The sequence below is a fragment of the Nannobrachium achirus genome, assembly GCF_963921795.1.
Source record: "Nannobrachium achirus genome assembly, chromosome: 2".
In the NCBI taxonomy this organism is placed as follows: Eukaryota; Metazoa; Chordata; class Actinopteri; order Myctophiformes; family Myctophidae; genus Nannobrachium; species Nannobrachium achirus.
The window spans coordinates 42,892,135-42,910,208 of record NC_137811.1 but is presented as its reverse complement, the minus strand read 5'-3'; the positions used below and the strand labels follow the sequence as shown (position 1 = coordinate 42,910,208).

The 18,074-nt window shown below is 39.8% G+C and overlaps 2 protein-coding genes across 2 annotated transcripts; both read right to left on the bottom strand.

Moving 5' to 3' along the window:
• Window positions 1–867: 867 nt before the first annotated feature.
• LOC308306475 (uncharacterized protein) lies at window positions 868–3,132 on the bottom strand. The gene is made up of 4 exons (XM_080751490.1): window positions 2,974–3,132; window positions 2,707–2,854; window positions 1,764–1,872; window positions 868–1,401 (listed from the first exon to the last, which is right to left on the bottom strand). The coding sequence occupies exons 1-4, from the start codon at window positions 3,044–3,046 to the stop codon at window positions 1,276–1,278; spliced, it is 456 nt and encodes a 151-aa protein (XP_080607616.1). The 5' UTR covers window positions 3,047–3,132; the 3' UTR covers window positions 868–1,275.
• A 1,721-nt stretch (window positions 3,133–4,853) lies between these two features.
• Window positions 4,854–18,027, bottom strand: LOC308298508 (gamma-aminobutyric acid type B receptor subunit 2-like; the record flags this gene model as incomplete). Its single annotated transcript, XM_080742134.1, has 20 exons — window positions 4,854–5,285; window positions 5,650–5,773; window positions 6,348–6,450; window positions 6,755–6,937; window positions 7,286–7,516; window positions 7,610–7,717; window positions 8,359–8,481; window positions 8,607–8,708; window positions 9,148–9,268; window positions 10,108–10,258; window positions 10,949–11,029; window positions 11,425–11,485; window positions 11,685–11,927; window positions 12,571–12,762; window positions 13,075–13,140; window positions 13,866–13,967; window positions 14,576–14,746; window positions 15,404–15,541; window positions 16,169–16,333; window positions 18,013–18,027. The coding sequence occupies 20 exons, from the start codon at window positions 18,025–18,027 to the stop codon at window positions 5,168–5,170; spliced, it is 2,598 nt and encodes an 865-aa protein (XP_080598260.1). The 3' UTR covers window positions 4,854–5,167.
• Window positions 18,028–18,074: the final 47 nt, after the last annotated feature.

Genomic DNA, 18,074 nt, shown 5'->3' with positions numbered 1-18,074 from the left:
GCAACCCGCCGCCACCAACTGAGACAGGGAGTAAGCACCCTGGGCAAACACCTATTCCCTCTGAGCCTGTCCAAGTCCCTAATAAGGTGAGCTGAAGGGGAGGTGCCGTTCCACACTGATTTTAATATGATGGGTTTAAGATAAACATTTTATTGGAGAACATAGCAGATGATCCTCTGTTGCGCAGAAAGCTAAAGACTTGTTAAAGCCAGAGTCAGGGGAGTCAATGAAGACATGTACCCTCTGTGGACAAATGTTTCCATGGCAAAGACATGGTCTCGTCCGTGGCAAATTTTAGATTTTCTTTTTACTATTTACTAAATTAGGACTAGTGGTCCTCAAAGGTTTTATTTGCAAGGAACCCCATAACTCAGAGAGATGTTATGGTGGTCATTCATTTTTTGTCAATTGTCCGTGGCAAAAATAACATTTTGACAAAAATGTCCACCACAACCCTGTTAGGACATCAAACTCCATCATCCATGAACAGTGAGTTCTCTCCATGTTCACTTCACTTTCCGCTCAATGATGAGGTCTTATGTAAAAGACAAATAATTAAACCCTAAATTGCGGATTGTATATTTTCACTACTATTTTCATTGCAATGTAGTGGCATTATGATACGGATAAAATTAATACATTTTATTTTCAAATCTTAAAAACCATCCAAATCTACTGGCAGTAAGCCAGTGGCCCTCAGCAAAGCACCTATCCACCTAATATTTATTGACGTATGATTTTGGCTCCCCAATGACAATTATACCAGAGAACAATTTGTATTTATAAATAGCCTATATGTACAAGCTCTTAATGCATTTAGACAATGTATTTTCACCACACAGAGAAGATAAAACATGCGCACACAGGTTTAAAGCTCCCAAAATGTATTTTTATTAATGGTGCATACGTTTCGACCTCATAGGTCTCCATCAGGCTGTTTTAGGTTCTCCTTCATTTTGACTTGATGTCCAGCACCTAAATACAGGTACAAGATGTGCACACAATTTCCTCTGTGAACTGTTTTCACAACATGACACCGTTGTACGATGAAATAGGGCATAACTGTCAGTAAACCATAAACTAGTGACTGAGTTCCCGCACCAACATTCGGGTAACATTTTATTTGACCAATTTAATATCATCATCATGAAGACAGTAAAGATTATGGTAATGTTTATATGACTTTTGAGAATGATCCAGTGTGCAGACTTTATTGTTTTTAGATTCTGACCTCTTCCCGGCAGAGGACTTGCGTGCTTTAGTGTTTGTTAACGTTTATTGACGCATCATTCGGCCAGCTCCCAGATGACAGTTATCAAAGATTAAACTGTAGTCAGTGCCACCAGCATTGACAAAAGCTGAAACGGTCTTGCTCCCCTTGAAATCTTTGGTTTCAACAATCTAAAAGAAGAAAAGGAAGAAATTTTCAGTGTCAGTGGCAATGAATTTAATATAATTTGTTATCTGCAATTCTCATTTCCAAATAAAATCATACAAATTATACATGTATTTATTCAGTAATTATTCAATATCACTATTAAATACTACAGTATCTAGACATGCAATATCATTGTCAAACATATGCTTTCTTTAAAACAACAATTTTATGAGAGTTTGGTGTCACATTTCTATGGTGTACTAGTTACATGTAGAAAACTACATGCTGCATGACTACAACTGTTCAATGCAATTTCAACATCCTTCTTTGGTTTGCACTTAGTATTCTGTTGTTGTAATACATGCATGTAATGTCTGTCCCTTACCGTCCAGTCAGAGCTCATATGGCGAGCATCCACCACCACTGTCTGAGAGCTCAATCCAAATCCATCCCCCTTGTGGACAAGCCACCTGGAGCCATCAGCCAGTGTCACTCTAGGAAGTACACATACAGCACACACACACAACAATGTGAATGTGAATGTCTTAGAAGTCAATGTCTACCTGTATGTTATTTGCTTTTTATCTCATGGTGAAATTAATAATAGTAATATGGATCAATGGCGTGATGCTCATTTTGTTGTATCCATAATGGTTTAGTTACATTTAAAAGAGACAAAATGTAAAACTACTAGTTACTTGCATATTTATTCTTTTTGAAGACGTAGTCTACATTTTATTCAATATTAAAAGACTGTTTGGGGGAGAATGTTTGGAGGAATAATTCGCAAAATGATTGATGATTTGATTTTGTTAGGGTATGGTCTGGTATGATGATGATGATGGTGGTCTGGTATGATTATGATGACAATGATGATGGGGTGGCCATAGTTGAATGGTTAGGGAGCCCACCTGGGGGACCAGAGCTCCTGGTTGTCCCAGGTTCGATTTCAGGCCAGGGTAGCAATGTTGATGTGTGTCCCTGAGCAAGACTCTTAACCCCTAATTGCTCACACGCTCCTTGTGGACAGCTAATCAGCTGGGTTGGACAGAAAATACGGAATTTCCCTCATGGGAGGAGTAGGTAACTATTATGATGATTCTAGGTCTACATGTCAAATGGTACTATGTCCTCAGCAAAACATGTTAATTCGTCATGGTTTTTACTTATGGTAAAAAGCGAAGCCCTGTTGTCACCACTCATTGACAGCAGCACCTACTCTGTCTGGGCAGCCACGTTTGGCAGCCTTTCTCGATGTCCAGGCTGTCGTTAAACAGACAAAAAAAGAAAAGTTTTGAGCCCCAGTCTGCAGTTTGTCAGAAACTGACCTGACTCCAGAGTGGCTTAAAGGTCCAACCCGAAAGGACGCCCCTTCCAAGGGTCTCTTCATTCTTTCTGCCTTGTACACAGCAGAGTTATACAGCCTCCTGAGGTCTGACGCATTGGACAGGTCATAATTATAGGAACGAGCACCTCCTGAAAGGTTAGGTCAACAAATAGAACAGATGTGAAATACACTATGATCTGTTATATGATCTACAGTAGATACTGTAAGCTGTGCGTGTCATAAAATATATAAAAAAGCAACAACTTACCACCACCAGAAGATGACTCCGCAACCACCAGCACAGACAGGAAAGTTAAGATAAGCATTTTATTGGAGAACATGGCTAGTAATCTTTTGTTTTACTTGAGCACACTGTTTTTGTTTGTTTTTATTAGCTTTTTCAACTCCTGAAATGTTAGGTTTCAGTTTTTAAAGCTCATCTTTGCAATGCCCCTCCCCATTTTCACTGTGCGTCAGTGTGCTTTTTTCTATTTTGTTCTACTTTATTCTGTGTACATTTCATCATGGCAGTGGGGGACAGAACGCTGTGAAGGGAGTGTGTCTGGCAGGGAAGCACGCCACTTTGTGGAATGGAATTCGCCCCTGGAAAGTACAGGCATGCATCAGATGGAAAATCCTGTTTGATATTGCATAACACAGTTTGGTTTTATGCATTTTTTCCACCATAATTTTCACAGATTTTCAAGATTTTGCAAGAAAGAAATGTCACTTAAAGGAACATTTCAGGATATTGCTTGTTTGCTGAATACATAAAATAACTCAGTGAACATAAATCTAAATCCCCTTGGTACTTTATAAAGTCAAACTGGACATGTTATATTTGGGCTTGGGTGATGCAAGCCCTGGATGCCCCACTGTTGCTAAAACTTGGTTTTCCCCCTTGAGCAAACAAATCAACCAGTGGTCATCAATATGTCAAAGATGTCCACCACAACAAGCCAACAAACATGGCGATGACCCCTGAAATCAACACAAAGTTGTACATAATAGTAATGTACCGTACATGTAAAAAGCAAAATCCATTCATTTTATTCATAGAAGCTGAACTATTCATTTATGTTCCACCAATATTGTTTTTGAAGTTGCATACAATTGTGATTCTACCAGAGGCTGTTGCTCATGAACCCTAACATCCACATTTAGTCCATGGGCCATACCATACGAGATGTTGAACTCCGAAAGGTGGCAAAGGTTACTATGCATTTTTGGAAAGCTCTACATCTGTAGATAATATTTTGGTATGATAACCCTTTCTGAGACACAGCTAAATTGGTGTTATCAGCTGCTAAAGTCGGTGTCCCATTAACTTTACTATACAGGGAAAAAAAAGGCAAAAATGAATCTGCTTTAAGTAGTATATGAGGGGTCAAACTAGGGTTTTTCTGAATCCATTGCAAGCATGTTTTTTGCACGAAAACATGAACGTGAACATTATGTGAAAATAGCAGAGCTACAAGCTCACAAAGCATCACAGCATGATGCATTGTGAGCTTATTGTCACTCAAGAGATTTTGGTGTCAATGATGGGCAGTATTTAAAATACATGTATTTGAAATATGTATTTAAAATACTTTTTTGTATTTGGCTGGTACTGAAAAAAACACAATGTTTATACGATACTTTCAGATCTTGTATTTTCTGTTCTCAATTTGACTCATTTTAAACATTTAGTTTACACTGCTTTACTGTGGAATAAAAAAAAATGAATGTCAGATGTCATGTCATTGGTTTACCCACCCTCAGAACAAATTCAACCACAAATGAGAGGCAGAGCATGGCGGTCTTAAGACTTAAGACTCTTAGCTCACCTAGTGAATGAAGCCTTGTGGAAATGTCCTTATGCATTAAAGAGTACCTTTGTGATAACTACATTACTGCATAACCCATAAATGGTCAGACAATCCTAATATTTCCTTATTTGTGATGCTATGTGTCAGTATCTGTCAGGGCCTGTCACAGCATGTTACCATATTTCCATGATAACATGACAGGACCTGTGATGGGGTCATGACAGCCCTGTCATTCAGTGCTGCGACATGGACCTGATGTGACAGGCTTTCCCCCCCCTCTCCCTGGGAAGTAGGCAAATTGTTACATGATAATCACATTCAAACAGTCCAGTTTAATGTAAAATCTTATATTTGGAAATCAATGAGATGTTTTCTAAATTATACAAGTAACAAAATGTACAATACAAATATAGCTTACATTTTAATTGGGTGTTTGGGGGGCGGTAAGGGACCTTGAAATCAGATAGGGGCACTGACCCAAAAAGGTTGTGTTGAGGGACAAAAGGAGGGGGCCAAGTAGTAGACCCCAGGGGGACTCCGGGTCAACTGGGTATATGAGGTTTGAGGTAAATCAGCATGATTCTGGCAGTGATGGAAGATACAGTTGAGTCTTGGGACTCAACTGGGCGGGTTGTGGAGATTCTGACGATGTTAGGAGACACTGGTGTCTGGCCCGTCATACAGACTGGAACAGCTGGTTGCTCCACCGATAACTGGGAGGTAGGCATGGTGCAGAATGGGCAGCTGTAAGGACAGCCTTCGACATAAACTGAAAACGAACACAACACAAATATTAATTCAAAAATGCATTTCGGTAAGAAAATGCATACTCGTAAAATCGAATAATCAATACTATTATCAAAATCATACTTTTCTATATTAAATAATGTATTGCAAACTGTTCTTGCAGATCTGTCTTTTCATTTTGTAAACTTTTTGGGCTATTTGAGCCTTTATTTTAAGAACTGGCACCAGAGGCCACAACTCTCCAAGGCTCCAGTCCAGAGCCCATGTGACATGCACCTCAACCACTCAGCTACGGTTGGTCATCATGTGAAACTGATGTTGCAATAAATAATATATAACTTATTGTTGTGTATTGGTGCATTAGTGTGCACTAGCTTTAGTCTTACTGCTCAGGTGAGTTTATGTCCTCCTGGTTTGTGGGTTTCATTGCAGAGCCCTTGACCTCAGGACAAATCTGGGCTTGATGGGTCAGCTTTAATGGTCTGCTGACTAAAGGTCTGTTATCTTCTGCTTGGGAGTAAAATAAGTAAACTTAATCTAGGCAAAAACATTATATTGATGTCAAAACAGTACGTTTTAGTATGTTGTATAAAGCTCAGATCTCAATTTTACAGGTTTTAAAGGAGTAGTTCATCCCCCAACTGACTTTTTCTCTCCTGTGGATTACTAATGCCATGGAGACTTGAGTTCAATATATATATATTTGTATTTGTCACATTCCTATGTCTTAGGAATGTGACAAATACAAAACAAATATTATTGAACTCAAGTCTCTATGGCGTGAGTAATCAATAGAAAAAAAGTCATTTGGGTCTGCACTACTCCTTTAAATGAAGAAATGTTTCAACATTATTATTATGGAACCATTTCTGTCTACAAGTTCTGTGTCTCAAAGGTGGGCCGTGGATAGATTAAACAAAGATGTCTTGAGTAGGTGTTCTGGTCATACTAAGGCAGGATGATGTACTGTACTATTAGTTGGCATACATTGTAGTTCAGTGCACTGACACTGAAGTGTTTTATTCCCACTAGAGGACGTGCACTTACTGTGTTAAGCATTGGGTAAAAATGCTCAGATCCTTACCATTGCTAATGTCTGGGCTTATGTTATATCGCCTTGTACCAGAGGGACTTGACATGGACATTTCATGAAGTTGCATAGCAACAGTCTCCAACTCCATATCAAGCTGCATGGAATAAAATAAACATTACTTTACCATATACTGTACCTTCCCCCCCCCAAAATATAGCTTGACAAAAAGGCTGGGGGACAACAGTTTACAGTTTATAGTTTAGGCATTTAGCAGACGCTTTTAATCCAAAGTGACTTACAATAAGCAGAAATACATTACTATAATACAAGATAACACACACACACACACACACACACACACACACACACACACACACACACACACACACACACACACACACAATTTACAGAATGAAAACTAGGATGTATTTCAACGTCACGCTGGATGCATAAGTTACCTGTGTTATCCGTTGCCTCAGTTGATGGTTCTCCGTGTGAAAGCGTTCTGCTCCCCTGCTGCCTGTGTTGGCGTTGTCCTCCTGAGACCCGTCAACATCCTCACAGGTCCCCTGGTTAGGACCACACTCTGAGACTGAAGCATGTTGTTCCACCTCACTGCCATTTGCACTGATGTACACAACCTAAACAAACATATAGGGACACACAAAGCCAGATGTAGGAGCGGTTTAGCACCACTCAAAAAACAAACAAACAAACAGATCTTCTAAAAATTCTGGGGAGCAGTGAAATGGACCCGTTCCATTTGCACACTCTCTGAGTTACAGACCATATAAGGGTCCATTTGGTTCCAAGCTATAATTTAGCTGGGGACCCTCTAGAACTCCCTCAAGGACCCCTGGGGGTCCCGGGACCCCACTTTGAATACCACTGCCTTAGTACCGTAGTCTGGCATGGATAAGGCCTCGGACCCCATAACTCTCTGTACACTCTCTCCTAGAATCCTCCGTAACCCAAAACAGCACACTGACCTTTGGCACAAACACCAAGGCCAGAGTTGTTGTGTTGCAGAAGAGGATAGCCAGGCTGGTCAGACAGAACTGAATGTTAGGCTGCTGCGCCTGGGTCAGCCAAGACCCCAGCGCTCCGAGTGTAGTGGCGATCACCACAGCACACACACTCAGCACCAGGTGTTTGCTATGGTCTGGAGGGTGTGATACTTCTGAGCTCTTGATTTTCCAAGCCAGAAAACATCCAAGACCCTAGAGAGAGAGAAATAAAGATCATGTATTATGTTAAAATGATTGAGGATTTTACGGTGCTGAAGGCAGTGTTAGAACACACACTCTCCTCACCAAAAGAGGTCCTTTGTAGCCATACATTACAGTGATGAACTGGTCCATCTTGATGCTACCACATTGCTCTGAGTAAGGCCTGATGATGTCTTCTCCATTTGGAGCGGTCTGAAAAATAAAACAAGTTGTTTTGAAAGATATACGTTCATACTGTATGAAATCTATCAAAGTGTAAAAAAGAATAACAATGGTTATGTGCCAGGAAACTAATTAAACAATGCTAGAAAGAAAATAGTAAAACTTTGAAATATATAGAAATAAATAAAAAATGAATAAATAAATTAAATACGAAGACTGCATGTACTAATTAGCCAATATCAACTTTCTTCCCCTCATGGTACCCCATGTCTTCAGTTTTCCACCCGACACTGCATGACAATTAAGGTCATTGTTACAATTTTCAATTTAGGCATTTGGCAGACGCTTTTAATCCAGAGCGACTAAGCAAGGACAGCACAAGGTAATAAATCAAATGCATGGAAGTAGTAAACTAGTAAAAACGTAAGTAAAAAATAATATATTCAGAAAAATCAAAACATCAATAATCTGTAAATCAAAGCTATACACACTAGCTACGATGTACTAGGATGCCAAGTAGAAAATGGCCCGGCATTGATCTAAATTTCATTTTGGCCATTGCATAAGCCTGTTTGGTCATCGAGGATAGAAAACTGTTACGGTAAGCTAAGGTGGAGTCTGAAGAGGTGAGTCTTCAGACTTTGGCGGAAGATAGGGAGTGAGTATGTTACCTCCAAGCTGTACTCTGACACCACCCTCGTCACAGGCTCCATGATCTGCCAGGAAGTTAAAACAAACACATCCAGCAGCACCATCCCACCCAACAACCAGTCTGGCTGCTGCATCCAGCTCTTCTGAGAGGGTGAGAGAAGAACGAATAAATAAGGCCTTACAAACTGTTGTATACCGTAGCTTTAAAAAAAAAGCTTTATCTCAAATTGACAGCTAAAAGAGGAATAGTCACAGGTGGAAACTGTACCTTGGTTCCGTTGTTAACACAGATTGACAGGATTCTCCAGATTTTGACACACAACGTCCCAAAGCCCACAGTGTGACCTAGAGAGAGAAGCCACAGGTGAACCTGTGGGAAGTCAATGAATAAAAAAAAATAAAAAAAAACACCTGTTCAGTTCACATCCTTTAGAAATGTGAATGCAAAGGGTACAGAAGGTATTGGTTGAATAGAACAGTCTTTCCTTGGAGGGAAAAAGACAAGAAATATGTATTTACTGTTAGGTAAACAGAACCCAACCCGGTTAACATGATCCTGGTCGACAAAACACCTACAGTACCTGTTTGAAACGTTGCATTCTTAGTACAATAATTGTCTGAGAGCTTCTTTAACCCAGTGTGTGGATATTTTAACTTATGTTTGATTCCTTCCCTGTTTTACAGCTCCTGGCCTAAATACAGGTTACTAGACGTGCACAGTGCACACGTCTCCTCATTGAAAATATAAACTGTGTGACACACAACAGTACTTCCAAAAACAACAACAAAAGAACCAGGAGGGAACAGACCGAGCAGAGAGTGTCAGACTTCCAGGCTCCATCTAGTCCATGGATGAAGACAGAGCAGGACGACAACAGCATGGCCAGTAGGAGGACACTGTCCTGGGGGAGACTGGACCCTGTCTGCTGCCTGGGAGGAGGAGAGAACACAATAGTCACCCAGAATCCAACAATCTGGCAAAGGGATATAAACCGCATCTTTTATGAAAGCTTCATTTAAGATGGCATTTGTTGCTTAATATTTATACTTTATCCACAACTTTCCAACGTCCCATCGTGCATTGTGCAGAAGGAGTGCGGCAGTTCCGGCGCCGCAGCCAAGAGTAATCTACAAGCTCACAACGGTTGCATCTGCGACGCGATGTGAGCTTGTATGTCTGCTGTTCTCCAGAAGTGTCCCACAAATAATTCTACAGTAAATTCGCACGGAAACAGATGGATATAGTAGGTTATGTATTGATATTGTTGCTGTTGGGCAGAAACCTCAATTTTTAAACTTTTCGTAAATACAGGGCTATTAGAACGTTGCTTTTGCATTAAGTGTGAAGATAAGATAATAATGAAATAAACAGCCAACTAAAAAGCAACTTTAACTATTTCTAGGCTGAATATCTGTTCTGTTGTGAAGATGGATGGATTACTGAAAGGTCTACCAGGCACAGGCCCAAGTCAGACCCTCATGTGAAATCACAATACATAGAGAGTCTATGTACAGTATAGACTAAGTCATAGACTATTCACTTTAAACTTTCATAAGAAAGAACCCATCATGGCACCTTCAAAGTGAATATTTTACCTCGAATTCCTGATGATCATGAATAAAAGTTATATATCCTTTATTGTGTCAGGTCATAACTATTCAAATCAATGGAAAATGCCAAGGACACTGAGCCATCTCCACCCACAGGTTTGAGTGTGATAAACTAGGTGACAATTTGGTAGTAAAACTATGTTTTCCAAGTAACGTACCAGGGTTTGCTGTTTTTCACCATGAAGCAGAGGACAATGAGAATGGTGAAGATGGACAAAGCGGTGACTGATGACAAGGTTATGTACAGAGCAGGACTGATGCGTCTTCTACTCCGCAGTACAAGTGTCTGGTCTTTGGCTGGCCTGCCATCTACAGTACAGGACAAAATAGCAGGGTTTAAAGTTGGTATTTTGCTTTGAAACACTTGGGGACATTTTAATATCTACCCTGGCTTTTGTGTGCAGACTGTGCAACCCAGACGCTTTTGAAGTAGCTTGATTCAATATTTAGATACTATTTGATATTCATTTGATCAGACACGGCTCCCCATTCAACTTCAATTTCAAGGGTTAGGGTTCAAGTTAGACTCATTTAAAACACACATCGAGTAGACATTAAAGTGAAGTGTTTTAAAGTGTATTTCCCCTTTGAACTGTAAATCCACACACTACAGATCTAAAAAATGGAAGTGTTATTCACACTACAGTATGAGGCATATTCTGAATACAATATACAGTAAATATAAAGTATATCGTCGCTGTGACTGTCTGCATAAACCAACTATCTCCATTGTCAACTTTTTTATGTCTGTGTGTTGGTTTTACAAATATTGAACCAATGAAAAGGTATTTAAAAGTTCTTCTGACTAAACCTCCTAACTCCATAGGATCCTCAAACTGTCGTTCAAATCACCTATATTTTTGACAATGTTGGTTTCTGCCCGACAGCAGATACATAATAATATAATTGATTTATTTAATATTTATTCCCTCTGTATGTTGTATAGAATATAGAGTGTTGAGTCACATGCAAGTCTTTCAGTGGTAGATTATCTGATACCTTTAAACTTCATCTTGTGTTGAATCATTTTAAGTTGTTTTGTAGAGGTATTATATTGTCCCACAACCACACGTCTCATCTCTGTGGAAACACCAAATTAGAGATATGAAAATAAAAGTAGCAAGAAGCACTGTACACAATCATACATGTAGACCTTCTGTCTTTTTGTAAATACATGCCCAAGGTATTATCAGGTTTTAACGGTGTCAGATCGACAACTCGGCTTTGCTGGTCAGAACAGCAACATAGACAGTATATATATAAATATATATCATAGCTGGTATAGTGTTCACATATACTTTGGTTAGACTCAAACAATGGCTAAATCAACTCAATCAATCAACTCTAATTGAAGTTATTAGCTAATTCCTATTATTTTGCAAGACAGACAATATTTGAAACATAAAAATACTTTACTGTACTTTACTAAATAATGCAAATTAAATGGTTATAATATAGAGGTACGTGTACAGCACCTTGAAACTGTCTCAGTTCAATCAATGCCACACGCTCCCCATTTCTGAATAGAACTGGGCCCTAGAAAGATTACAGCATTTTTTACTTTTTTTGTAATACAAAAAATATTGTTAGTCAGTCAACAAAGTTAATTTGATTCAATGCTATTCAATTATTTTATGTTATGATGCCCACAGTAACTCATATTTTGTTGGTCACTGAAAATAACAGATTTCTTGCTTGAAAATGTGTCAGTGACAAGGTACAAATGAGGCCTTACTGTTACTCCTTCAAACTGCATCTGTTTCATAGAATCCAGCAGCATTTGTCCAATGTCTTTTTCCCTGATGGTGAGGTTGCGCTGAAAACTGTATTTCTCTCTGTTTTTCACTGCCTCCATGACTTGGCTTAGAGCTTTGGCTATGACCCACATTCCATCGTAGGCAAAGCCATGGGGGTAGCTGGCTTTGACCCCTTCCTGCCTCACTTCTGTGAAATATGCATCTTCGTATTCCTTTGGGGTCTAATAAGAAAAACATTTTCTGCTGTTTATCAATGCCTGAAGGACGTAATGTACTTAAGCTTGAAAGAAGCATTATCTCAAGTGTTCTAATGGTGCATTTGTTACAAAATGGGGCGGTGTGTGGGTTATTGTAAGATATTTGAGCTTCTCATGATGCTTAGCTTGTATGAATTGTATTAACTGAAACATAACAACAACACACCCCTGCAAGGTGAACACACAGGGACATGGGGAGGTTAAACACTCTGTCAGGCATTGGATATGGCAAACTGCTCTTTTATTTTAACCACTTGAACCCCAGTTTCCATATTCTGGGGCGAACATTAGTAATTAGCCAAGAACTGCAGATCTGCAAGCTCACAACACCCCACTCGTTGTGACCTGTTAGATCGGACAGAAAAGGTGTTAAGTACAAAGTACAGAGCCAACTCAGGTACAGTTTACTAAGTTTAGAGGGTTTCATTGGTTAAGGCAGCGCTTCTCAGCCTATTCAGGTCGCGACCCCCCAATAGTATCATATTTATGATTATCACAACATTATCACAATCACAACACCTCGCGTTGTGAGGTGTTGTGATAGTGACCCACAGGTTGGGATTCTTCAAACCACTGGGTTAAGGAAGATGAAGGCTACAGTCCTCACCCTTCCAGAGATGCCTCTTATGTTTCTGTCACTGAGGTGTGTGACATCCAGGGTGATGGAAGCCTCCCTGGCAGTCAGCAGCTTGCGTGGAGTACATCCAGAACCCTGCATGTCCAGCCTCCACCTGCTTAGCCCAGACCCACTGGTTAGAATCCACTGGTATCTCCCTCCAAACAGGTTCAGTCTGTAGGCCTGTGAACACAACAGAAAGCCTACTTTTACAGAAAATGGACAGTTGACAGTGACAATTATAATGAAATAATAATGGATTGCATTTTTATAGAGCTTTTCAAAAGCAAGTTGCGAACTCAAAGTAATGGTCTTTTCATTCATACATTGGGAATTAGTCAAAAGGATTTAATGGAAGATGTGTGTGGAATTCTGCAACCCACACGCTCCATCACATTTTAACGACAATGTTTTGAGCCTAGGCTCAACACATAGTATGAACGTTGATATTGTAATTAACACATCATCACATTTTCATCTTAATCATGTACTCACACAGCAGAAGACATCTGAGGCAGAATGTTCTGCAAACTGACCTATGATTATCCGTGTGTCACTGTCCTGTTAAAGTGGGACAAAAGTCACTATTTCATTCATTATATTAAATACAATTTATATGTATAGTATAAAAGAAAATTACACATTTAATGCACGTTATATGCTCACAACACCTGACCTAGCTGATAACCCCAATTATGACTAAAACCTAACAAAATATAAAATATTTATGCAAGTAGTTTGAACTTTTGACAGCATAAAGGCATGATACAGTATAGGCTGTATTAAATTGAATTCAGGATAGTAGCCTACTGAAATTCCATGGTATTACAGATTGCAATTATTATTTTGAGATGCTTGCTTTTTTTGGGGGGGGGGGGGGGGGGGGGGGATTCAGCACTGGTTCTACTACTTTCTTTTCGTACCTTTCTGAAATGAAAGCACATTTCTCTATGTGAATTAAGAACAATTTGCTTTCCACGCATAAGTACATTTTATTTATTTATATTTATTTGTTAAGAGAATCATGCCATGCTAACTTGATTTTCTTTCATTTTCTAGTGGGACATTTGAGATTGAATCTCATGAATACTTTTGGTTCATTATAGATACCATGCTGGTATGGTACCAGCAGAGAGATACAGCCTACCTTTCTATAAATACTTGATATAACTTTGTGTGCACACTGCAGTAAAGCAGCCTGTGCTTTGACCACACCAAATTCCCCTTTCAAATCTATTTTCACTCAGGGTTTTATTAACACTCATGAATTTAGACCGTCCAGTTACCTTCAGTTTCTTGAGGCTCATGCATGGGTCGTCAAAGTAACTCTCTGCTGCAACAATCTGAATATCAGCCTTAATTAACTGTTTAATAAGATCAGTCTTCATCTGCATATAGAAGAGAGAAAAAGGTAAACATCTTACAAATATGCTCTTGTCCATAGAATGTTTGTGTATACCGTAATATATACCTAGGGCTAGATAAAGACATACAAAACATGTTAATCAAGGGCAGAAATTCGATTTGAAGTTCAGTGGTGGAAAAAGTACTCAAATGTTTTACTTAAGTAAAAGTATCACTACTGCAATGTAAAAATACTTACAAGTAGTAGTCCAGAATTACATTTTTAATTGAGTAAAGGTACAAAAGTATTGGTATCAAAAAAATACTTAAAGTACCAAAAGTAGAAAGTATGCAGAATGTCCTTTCCTTTATAACATCTTTTGAAAATAGCAGTTCTATAAGCTCACAAGCTCATATAGCGTTGAAGGGGTTAATGTATGTTTCGTAATAATAATCAAAATCTACAAAGAAACCAGTGACTAAAGTACAACATTAGAGTAAAAGTACTATATTTGCCTCTGAGATGTAGTGGAGTAAGTATTGAAAATTGGACTAAGTAAAGTACAAATACCTCAATTTCTTTACTTAAGTACAGTACTTTAAGTAAATGTCTTAGTAACTTTACACCAAATTGTAGGCTATGTGAAAACACCTGTGAGAAGCGCTGTCCTCTCAGGGTGAGAAGGCCAACTCTGCTCCACCCGTAGCTCTGCAGGAGCTTCACCACAGCTCCATTCACTGCTCTGTCTGACGGAACGGTACTGAAGAAATTGGGATACTTCCCCCTGTCAGTCAAGGCAGGGGCTGTGGCCGCAAAAGACACCTGAAATATCACTGAACATTAACAGTTTGAAGCAGAGAGCAAAATATTGTCTGAGAAAGATAAACGTCTCACTAATGTCTTGCACCATACTGTAGGACCTACAGTATATTGCAAGACATAGTGAGACGTTTATTTTGCAAGGTATTGAGTTTGAAACGTTTTGCAAGGTACTGTATAACCTACAGTGTAGGTTATACAGTACCTTGCAAAACGTTTCAAACTCAATACACAGTGAAATCATTAGAAATGAAGCAGTACTAGACTAGTAACTAGTAAGAATAATAGAGAATTGTGTGGAGGTGCTGCATATAATTATAACTGGGCATGCAACTGCATTGAATTGCTTTGGTGAAGAGATTCTCACCTATAACTTCAAGTATTATATCAATTATTCTATCAAGGATTCTTACCTACAGTATAGCTTCTATGCAAGCAAACCATTAAGGCAATTGTTTATAATGAGGACTGAGAGGGTGCAAGGTTCATCACAGCAGACAGGCACTTGGGAAAAACCTCAATAATTCTTTGAATTTAGACCCTTTGTTCTTAGTCTTGACTTGCCCCGGCCCCCAATCATTACTCATCTTAACCTCCGCTCCGGCATACTCTGAATGAAGTTGCAGTCACACTTAAAGTTTTGTCCAGTTTTAGATGTACCTGCATGAGGTTCAGTGCTTGGAGGGAGCGAGCCATGAGAATCATCACTGAAGAACACACACCTCCAAAAACCACCAGGTATTTTGGACCCGCCCACAAGGCATCAAACAAGGCTTTTAGTCCTTTGGCACTATCACACTGAAATAGAAAATGAATAATCAAACCCAGTGTGAAGTAAGCGGTGCCTTTTATGAGTTCATTTCATGAAACGTCCCACGAAGCTTGGCCAATGCCCAGTTTTGCGGGACAGACGGACATACACACAAAGCCACATGTAGGAGCGGTCAGCAAAAATAGAGCATACCAGTAAGACGCCTAAGGGAAGCGAGGTCGCTTTTCACCCTTAGGCCATCTGTCTTGGCCATATATGGATTCTGTTAGTGTGGTTCTCCTAACAGGGCATCATTTGGGATACAATCCCATTTATGCCCATATATGGAGATCCCTGCTCTGAGTATCGGGGAACCACAGTGTCAGGTGTTACCTGTCCGGACAGACAGATACGGTCAAGATGTGACAGTTCTGATAGTAAACTGCGACCTACGCAGTTTAAAGAATCACACAGTATTAAAGTATATTATAGTGCTTGTAATAATTCAAATTTTATCTGCAAATGACGTGTAAAAACACTCATAACATCTGCAGTGTACAACAATAAGTCCAATGCACAGAAAGGCCGACACATAGATGTCTACATACTGTAGTACATAGGCCTAAACAAGAACACACGTACTTTTCACTATGGCCACTAATGGAAAAACACACCTGTGAATCCAATAGCTGAAAGTGGATGTCATAGCTTCCCAGTGGAGGAGGCTGTCTCCTCAGGTCTTGCAGGGCCAGTCTGATGGCTGGTGCCACCGCTGCAGTCAGGTTCTCCTGCCCAGGCGTGACTGGCATGAGCCACAAGACTGGCAGTGGGTGATAGATCTGAGAGCAGCAGGGAAGCACCACAAACCACGCTAATATCAGGAATCTTCCCACCTCCGTCCATCTATTCATTCTCTGCTCTGCGTCAGGATCGCTTTCCCTCCTATCCTTTCAATGCACTTATCCCGTAAAACACAAGCCAACACACACTCTCTCACACACACACACACACACACACACACACACACACACACACACACACACACACACACACACACACGGTCCCTGCAAAGAATCCCTAATCGTTTGTTGCAGAATAACCAGTTAACTGTGTGTTCACTGCAGGCTGCTGAAGAGGCTATGCGGTGGGGATAAAGGGATCAGGATCACCACAGATCGCTGACATCTGCCACCAGGATCCTTGGCTTAGAGTCTGAGCTCTACCTACCTGTAGATTACAGTACTTTAGAGCAGGGGTCTTCAACAGGGGGTCCGGGACCCCTAGGGGAGTTACAACAGGGGGGCCGCCAAATATTTGTGTGATATGATCATGTTTTTTTACATTAACCACTTGAACCCTAGCAGCCCTATTCTGAGTGGAACATTAGGCAAAAGGAGCAGATATGGTGTAGAGAGAAAAGAGCAGACCACCTCTTAGCCAAAAATAGCAGATCTACAAGCTCACAGTCACAACGCCTCGCAGCAGCTATTTCTGGCAAAGAGGTTTGGTGTAGAGTGAAAAGAAGAGTAAACCCCGTATTGACGGTTCAAGTGGTTAAATGTCTGAAGATACACATTAATCCAACATACACTGTCTCATGACAGTGCTCAAACAAGTCTAAGCTTTCTAAGAAATCTATGAACATTTTTAATTTGCAACACAATTGTATACAAATATATAGGCTCGAGTGGGGGTCCCTGCTTCATCTCTCTCTCAGCTAAGGGGTCCTTGGCCTGAAAACGTTGAAGATCCCTTCTTTAGAGAAATTAGGCGTTTTGTCCCCCTTGACACCAGGCTCTACTTGCGCTTTGTGGGTAAACATCATAAGCACAATAGAATTGTGCCTTGTACCGTACTGTATGTATGTTTGATCGAATATGAAGGTCTAACGAACGAAACATTGATTTAATAAAGAGCATCCTTTTTGCAACTTCCAGTGTGCGGGACCCTTTTCTTTGATTTGATATCATAGATCAATCCCTTTCTGTATACTATTATACATATTATATTTTTACAGCCCAAAATTGGATTACTGTTAACACAGATTATAATTTCAGGTGATGAAATGGGGACACTATACTCGCAATGAAAATACTTTTTTGCTGTAAGTGAAGACAGTGAGCAGGATCTAATTTTTTCCTGTCTCACAAAAAAGACATACCATCACAAAAATAAATGATTCAATGTATCAATTGAATATTTGGACATTGCACTTACTCCTACGGGCTGGGGCGGCACCTGTCAGTGGGGAGTGTTGGGCGAGACACCTGGTGGGGGCTCCTCAATGGCAAGTGAGCCAGTAGGATACAACAGCACTGACACAGAAATGTGTGTGGGGAGGAATCAATTGCCATGACGACTACATTGGGGAGAATAAAGGACAGAAAATAATTGGCTATTATAATTTAAAAATAATAATAATAATACAATTTGGGAGGTCAAGTGTATATATATACTGTATATATATACACACACGATATACACTTGACCTCCCAAATTGTATTTTCTTTTTAAGTACCTTCGGATCTGCCATTATAGAAAAGCACACATTCCCACTTCTCCTCTTACTTACTTTCCTGC